The 8,612-nt window shown below is 35.6% G+C and overlaps 1 protein-coding gene across 1 annotated transcript; it reads right to left on the minus strand.

Moving 5' to 3' along the window:
- Window positions 3,417-7,281, minus strand: LOC18601235 (receptor protein kinase TMK1). Its single transcript, XM_007032103.2, has 2 exons — window positions 4,534-7,281; window positions 3,417-4,157 (listed from the first exon to the last, which is right to left on the minus strand). The coding sequence occupies exons 1-2, from the start codon at window positions 6,863-6,865 to the stop codon at window positions 3,628-3,630; spliced, it is 2,862 nt and encodes a 953-aa protein (XP_007032165.2). The 5' UTR covers window positions 6,866-7,281; the 3' UTR covers window positions 3,417-3,627.

Here is an 8,612-nt window from a genome sequence, read left to right on the forward strand (position 1 = left end):
TTATGAGGGTATTCTTAAGCTAAAGTGTTCAAAATTATTCTTAAAATTTTAAAACCATAGCTTATCAAGTTAAGTTACACTTAGATCCTTTATTTTAAGGATGGAATTTCACAGGATTTGACAATGGAAATTATTTATCCATAAAGCCCATGAAGAATATGATATAGTGAAAAGACTAATTAATAAATATTGTAATGAAAATGGCCTCATTAACAATTCTTTTCTCTGCAAAAGTCAATTGTAATGTGTTGATAGACATTATTGCAATTAATGGGTAAATAAGAATTTTTTTAATTTAAGAAACTAAATAATAATATTAGATTAAAGGGTAAAATACCTTTACCCTCTTAAGTTTTGATCAAAATTACACGGAAGTCCATTAGTTTTCAAAATGGACACCCCACCCTAAAAAAAAATTCGTTGGACACGTAGGTCTAACTGTTAGTCAACCATTAGTATTTTCATCAACTTGTTGACGTAGTAAGGGTAAAAGGACAATTTTAACCTTGATTAATTTTTAAAATTACTATTATATAATTTTATTATTTTTTATTAATTAAAAACAACCCTACCAAGATGGGGAGCATTAGATCTGGTGCTCCCTTGGGAGCATTGATAATCCCCAAAGGGATCTCGATCGAGGGGGCTCCCCAAGGAGTTTGTGATCGATGCTCCCCTCCCTTGGGCGCATCGGACGGTGCTCCTGTTTCTTGGAGAGCACCAATCAGTGCTCTTCTCTTTTTTTTATTTCTTTAAAATATAATAATAATTTTTTAAATTAATAAAAAAAGATATTTTAGTCTTTTCCTAATCTTTGTTAATAGCGTTTGCATTTTTGGGACAAAGTGTCCATTTCGAAAACTAATGGACTCACTTGGAATTTTGACTACAACTTAAGGGAGTTGGGTATTTTACCCTAGATTAAATGAAATTCCAAGTAAAATACAAATCATGAGATGACATGGACTTAGCCATAGTAGTAGAGAGAGATTCTTAAGGATCCCACGCATATTCTTATTTGGGGTTTTATATATAATTCTTATTTGGTGTTTTATATATAAGTGTTGTTGGATTATGATTAGGTATAATAGATCCTAGTCTATAAGTATATCTATAAAAGTAAGGGTTGCTACTTAGTTGGCCGTCAAAATTAATTAACAATAGCTTTTTAGGAAAACAAAATCACCCTTAAAAGGAAGAATCATGAATCCCTTTGGAGACAAGTCACTTGAATTGCTTATGAAGTACTTGAATCATGATGTAAAATTTAATCGCTTCTGGAGTTGAGTTAGTTAAAGTGCTTTTAAGATACGTGTATCTTGATTTATGATTTTTTTTTTTGTGGTAGATTCTTGCCTTTTGCATTAGATAACAATTATTGTTATTGAATCAAAAATCAAAATCCGCATTTATCAGTTTCATAGTCCTGATTTGGTTCATTTTATACAAGATTTGAAAATCTAGCCACTTGAACCAAATCAACCTGTTAAAAGCGTCAATTTCTAGCATATTATAAATTCACGCGACTTGCAAAGCTATCTGATATCTTATGTTAATCACTTAAAACTTCTTCCTACGTCGATTAACAAATTAAAATCTTGGACTTCATTTTTCTTGTTAATTGTTTGATAAAACTTCATCGATTGATTTTTTTTTGTCTTCTCTAGAGTAATTCAGTCGCTTAAGGAAGTTCTTAGTTGATCGACTTTTGTCTGCTGGCTGACGTTTAGTTCATGGCGTCAATCAATTAACTCTCCAAGTTAATCATTTAATCTTGCTCACTTAGCCTTACTCCCTTGTATCTTGGATCAAACTTATTTAAGAGTATTTATATTATAGGGTGATATTACCTGAACATTTAAGCACTGACATGTATGAGAATGTTTTGTTATCATGAAAAATAATATAAAATTATGTATTTTGCAATTTGAATATAATGTTGATTTAACATTATTACAAATCAATATGGGTAAATTATAGAAAAACACTTTGTAGTTACTAAAAAGTTACACTCACTTACCTTAAGAGATGCTTCGATAAAATTTTCCATAACACGGTTAGATCAAATTCGACCAAACGGAGGAAGATGAAGTTTCAGAAAAAGAAATCTTTGAAAATTGATTAAGGAGTTTCAGCTGTTAATTTCAAAGAGAGAAGCAAAGAGGAATTGTTGAAATGGTTTCAGATACTGACGCAAGAAAGTTTTAGTCCCTCGTGGGGCGCTAGAAAGAAGAAAATGGACCTCGACGGGAATTACTTGGATAGGCTAATGAGTGAATGAGGGTGAGAGACAGGGAGGAGATTCGGATTTGGGCGAGGCATTGGGAGGGGATTGTGCAGAGAACCAAAGAGGTAACTAAAAGAGAGGCAGAGCAAGTCATGTGACCTGCACGTGGCGGTAGTTAACGGTTTTACAAGAAAATTTAGCAGAAGATTTCTCAAAGGTGGTTAAAGTGTCAACTTTTTAAACTTCAAGCAACAAATTCATTTCACTCTTGGTACATTAAATACTTTCAATATTTATCCGATCAATATTTTTTCATGGGCTTTTCTTCTTCTTTTTTCTTTTTTCTCTTTTCGACATTTATCCGATCAATATTTTCAATATAATGGTACATTAAATTGCCACATATCTGTTAATGGATGGCATTAAACTTTAACGGTGACAGAATGGTTTCCACCCAGACTGAAGAGTTACAGGTTGGATGACTCGCGGGCATTTTGACCATGTAGCTTTAAGCTGATGATTTACAGTTGATCTCAAGAACATGTTTGGGCTGGTCCACAAATGAGATACTGTCCATAAAGAAATGAAAGCGACAACTGAATGGCAGGGGACAGATACCTTGGAAATTGAGGGCAGAACGTGAAGCCATGTGTGGGAGGGGGCGACAGCTACACCTCACCGCAACACTCGCAGGTCCCCGCATAAACTTTGGACAGCCACGCGACTCCCCGCGCATCTGTTTGTTCATTGAACCGCTTAGCTTGTGCTGTTTTCCAGTCTTCGCAGAATTTCCAACATCACATGACCTTTTTTTGACGGTTTTCAGTTTGAATCAAGCGATAACTTTTTGGTAGCATCATTGTAACATTGCATCTTCTGCTTTTTGGATCTACTGTCTTCTTCAAGCACTACTTCGACAGCTAATCAATAACACATCAAATTCGTCATCTTTTCTACCATTCTTCGCCCTTTGTACGTTGCAAAGATGGCTTCTGTCGATAAATTCCCATTTGGACTTGAAACCAATTTAAAATTACCAAGCCAAAGTTTTTTAAAAGCGAAATCTAAATGGGACCAATTTAAATTCAAAACGTAATGGTAAAGTTTTTCTCATCTGGCTGACCGTCGCCAGGAGACTCCCAACAGCATAATCGGTGGCCAATTCCCTGTCAGGATTAAGAACAAGGCATTTTCACGAATGAAACACTAATTCTTTTGCTTTGAGAACATTTTGCCTAGCTGCTCTCCGGAGCTTCCAAACTGAAGAACATCAAAAATCATATTCCAAGAAAAATACAACATTGTGGGATAAAATAATTTAGTCTACAAGTGTACTAACAAGAAGCAAGAAGCAATGAGAATGGACATACAGAGCCACCAATACCATAATTTACAACTGCTTATCTCCCATCTGCTGATGTAAATGACTCAGCAAATCCATAAGGCCGCGTAGGAATGCTGGTTTGAGTGTTGTCTAAGCTGGGAAGAAGTGAAGAAGATGAAGACTCCAAATTGCTTCTGCCTTCATAAGCTTGCCACTTTTTTAGTGCTTGTGGCAATGACATTTCAAGGTCAATGCCATATATGTCTTCAGAGCATTGATAAGTTGGTTTCCAAAGCTCCACTAGAGAAGCGAGCACATTTACAGCATGACCCATATCAGGCCTTTGATATGGCTCCCTTGCACAGCAATGACCTGCCAACTCAGCAACAGTGCTGATACTGGCAAGAGTTTCCTCAATGAGGTCAATTGTGGGGTCAATGGCTTTGCGGAACAAGTCCTTGTTTATGTGCATTCTCTTGAACCATGTAACTAGGTGCATGCTTTCCTCAGGTTGGCTTTCATCAAGTGCTCTTCTGCCTGTGATTAGCTCCATCAATATCACCCCAAAGCTAAATACATCCACTTTAGTTGTAACTCGTCCAGTAACTGCACTCCATATTCAAACAAAAAATGACTTTCACATCAGCAATATATTACCAATGAAAATGAAAATCTTAGACAACACTTGCTTCAACATATACATGACAGCTAGTGAGATGAATGCTTATCTAGATCAGAAGTATAAGGTCTTGAAATTTCAAAGGAAATGAGTGCAATTATACATTATTCTATTTTTTTTAATACCCAGACTTCTTTTCATGTCTCTGTCAGGTGCTAGCTATCTTCTTAAACTGCCAAATGCCAGAGTCTATCAAATACTTACTTGCATACTTTTATGGGTTCATGCATAGTAGATTTGAAATTTGTTTTTATGAAAAAGAATATAAATTAAGTAAAAGAGCAAAACCACTAAAAAAAATACCTGCATATTCTGGTGCCAGGTATCCAAATGTTCCAGCAATTCTAGTTTCAATGGAGCCTTTACCCTCAGGAGCAAGACGCACAAGACCAAAGTCTGCTACCTTAGCCCTCATATCATCACCAAGTAGAATGTTTGAAGGCTTCAAGTCTCTATGTATAAAGCTTTGATGGGCTAAACCATGAAGATATTCAACACCCCTTGCCACATCTAAGGCAATGATCAACCTTTTTGTCCATTCAAGTGGTTTTAATCCTTCTTCTGCCCAGTTAAAGATATGTCTACTAAGAGTACCTTGGGGCATGTATTCATACACAAGAAGCTTCTCATTCCCATCCAAGCAATACCCAAGAAGAGCAACAAGATGCCGGTGTCGAACTTTTGTCAATACAGCAATCTCAGACTTAAATTCTGCTAAACCCTTCCCACTAATAACCCCAGATTCCATTCTCTTCACAGCGATCTTTGTACCATCATGCAACTCACCTTTATATACAACCCCAAAACCCCCTCGTCCCAATATATTTTCTCCACTGAAATTGTTGGTCACGTTCCTTAAAACTTGGATAGAGATAACCATGTTTCCTGCTTCAACCATTTGTATGTCACCAGGCTCACTGTTTGGAATTGTATGAGTTTCACTCACAGCACCAACACTAACACTTGAGCCAGCAACTGTAATCTTAACACTTTCATTATCTGACCCAGAATGACGTGGGTGAATCACCATTGCATTTGGGCTCTGTACTCTGCTAAACCGTTTCTGTTTCTTTTTGTAAAGACAGAAAAGCAACAAACCAAACAAGCCAACAACTACCAGACCCCCAAGAACAGAAACTACAATTATTCCAATCAAAGCTGAAGATTTCTTGCCACTGTTACCAGAACTTCCACTACTATTAGATCCTTTGCCTTCCATGGGATTGTCAGCCGTTGTACCTGGAGAAGTAGAACTACTTTTCTCCTTGCCGATGTCAGGATTACCATTTGTATTCAAAATGACATTGCTCTTGAAAGTAGGGATTTTCCCATAAAGTTGATTGTTTGATACGTCGAGTTCTTTAAGTGCAATTAGAGAGGTAAGCTCCTCCGGAATGGAACCAGTAAGATTATTATCAGCAAGAATCAGCCTCTGCAAAGACTTAAGTGATGCAAAATCAGGAGAGATGGTACCTGTAAGGCCTATCTTCTCAAAATTAACAACAGTAATGTTCCCATTACCACAGGTAATCCCAAGCCAATCTGCACAAGGATCATTCCCTTTCCAATTTTCAGCAAGCTTTTGTGGATAACCCATCGGCTTCACAACAGTAAGCAACACAGTCACCCTCGGATCACACTCACCAGGACTTGGCAAACAAAAGCTATTCGAGTCCTTAACCATATCCACAGAAATGGAATTCTTAAACTCAGGCATTGGTCCTTGAAGTAAATTATTTGTCAAATTTACAGTTTTTAATGACCCGAGATTCACCAGAGAAATGTGAACAGGCCCAGTAAAGGAGTTGTCCCTCAAACTCAAACTCTGCAAGTCTTTTAAACCAGAGAAGTCTGGTAAAGGACCAGAAAATGAATTGGACTGCAACCAAACCTCTTTCAAGGATGTCATGTTCTGTATTACAGCAATGCTACCAGTAAGTTTACCATTACTTTCCTGCCCATTAACCCATAAAGACTGGATTGGTGACCCAGAAAAGCTGGAGGGCAGCTCTCCTTCTAGACTATTGAAGGCCAAATGCAAAATGGTTAGACCTGGAAACTCATCAGGTCCAAAAATGTCTGGTATTTTGCCGCTAATGTTAGCAGAGTTGGCTGAGAAGTTCTGCAAAGCAGAAGCATTTTTCAAACTATGAGGGATTTCCCAGGCAGAAAAAGGGTTTTTATCAATCTCCACAGATTGAAGAGAAGATAAGCCCGAAAAGAAATCATCGGGAAATGAAGTGAAGCGATTATTACTTAGCATAACCACTTGTAGTGAGCTTAGTCCGTTTAAGCTAGGGACGGAACCTGAAATGTTGTTCCACTGTAGCTCTAAACGCTCTAGTTCGGTCAGGTTTTGAAGATTTGAAGGAAGTGTACCTTGCAGGTTCTGGTGACCAATTTGGATCCTGGTGACCCGCTTGTCCTCTGAGCAGACAACGTGGATCCATTTGCAGGGATCCGTGTCGGACCATCCGAGAGATTCGGGTGGGTTGAGGGTCTTCCTGAGAGCTAACATCACTGCAGCATCATCACTGGCACTTTTCTGGGATTTTACAGAGACGAAGATTAAAGACAATCCAAGAACAATGGCAAAAAGATTGAAGCAGCAGCCAACATGGGTTTCCTTCTTCATCTTGATAGAGCTGAAATGTAAAGTTTTTTTTTTTTTTGGAAGATGAAGCAAAGAGATGCAACTTTTTTTTTCAAGGCATTAGATGCATAGAGCTATCATTTCGGACTGAACTGGAGAAAGCAAAAAGCCAAAGGCGGCAGCAGCAGCAGCAGCAGCAGCAACAGAAAAACGATATAGAGAGAAAGAAAGAAGCTTGAAAGGAAGATAAGAGAAAGGCAGAGCTTGGACTTGGCAACTTGGGAATTGATGAGATCAGTGGAGCAAGTAGAACGGAAAGGAGCAGTAATTGAGAACAAAGCACATGGAGGTGGGGACCACGGATCTGGGAATCAAATGCTGTCATAAGTATGTTGAAAGGCTGGAAGAGGTGCGGGACGGTAGCTTAGCTAGCTTTGTGGTAATCTTGATTCCTCTCCACGACTCATGACACCTCAACTTGGCAGTTGCTTGTGTTTCTTTTTTTTTATTTTATTATTACTGGTTCAGTTCGTTTTGCATTCAAACCGCAAAGCAACAAAGCCTAGGCACATGCCTCGTAGTTACGTGGTGAGTAAAAACATAATAACTAAGAAATCCATTCAAATAGTAATAAATATAAAGAATCTAACTAATTGAAATCCAATAATTTCAATTATATCAATCTCTTTTGTCGGGTTTTTAATTTAAATTCCCCTAAACCTCTTTTGTTTTAGTAAAAACAATATTTAAAATTTAAATGGTGTTTGGAATATAATCATATTATAAGAAAGATAATATTATAACGTTTGATTTATAAATAATTTATTAAAAAATAATTTTAATTTTTAAAATTATTATTATATAAGTTTTTGAAAAAAACATTAAAATTGATTTTATTACTTCATAAAATGTACAAAAATTACTACATTTTGTTTTTACTGCATAAAAACAAGATGATTCATGCAGCAGCTCTTCAAGAAAAATACTGCCAGGTTAAGACAAAAAAAAAAAATCCTCAGGAAGCATCTACTGTCCTGTCTTGAGTAAAACTCGAGCTTTAGCTGTACAACTAGACCAGCACAAAAATCTCAATCAATATCTGGAAAAAAAGTCAGACCAAGAACCGGCAGCACATAATAATTAAAATACAAGTTTAATATGTATGTAATTTTTTTATTTTAAATTTTTATATAGTATTATCTCTTAAATAAATTTTTAATGTCATATATTTTATTTTTATTTATTATAATATAAATTTAGTTTATAAATGACAGACAGAAAGAAACGTATAAAAATTTGACTATCAAACTTCATAAGAATAAATTATTCTATAATACATTCATATTGGTTGAACTTCAATTATTAATTGGAAAGTAAATAATGGTCAAGCAATGTGCTGGACCTTTGCGATACAATCCTAAGTGCAAAACTTTCCCATCATAAAACACTATCATAAGAAAATTATAAATCATAGAGGTGAACTCCTTGAGAGCTTAATAAAAGATAAATGCCAAAGTTGGTTTACACTAACAATACAACAGAGCTAGCATTCTCCCAACAAATAACTAGGTATCAAATATGGAAAATCATTTTAATATTAATTAAAAAAATTATTTGTTAGTAATTTTGAAAATTTTAAAAAAATACTATTATTATTATTATTTTGAAAAATTAAAAAAAATTAAAAAATAGGAAATAATTCTTTTTTGTAAAAAAGTAAAAAAAAAAGAATTTTTTAAAAAGAAAAATCTAAAAGTAAAAAAGAATTTTATTGATTGATTTGTCTATT

The sequence above is a fragment of the Theobroma cacao genome, chromosome 4 (assembly GCF_000208745.1).
Source record: "Theobroma cacao cultivar B97-61/B2 chromosome 4, Criollo_cocoa_genome_V2, whole genome shotgun sequence".
NCBI lineage: Eukaryota > Viridiplantae > Streptophyta > Magnoliopsida > Malvales > Malvaceae > Theobroma > Theobroma cacao.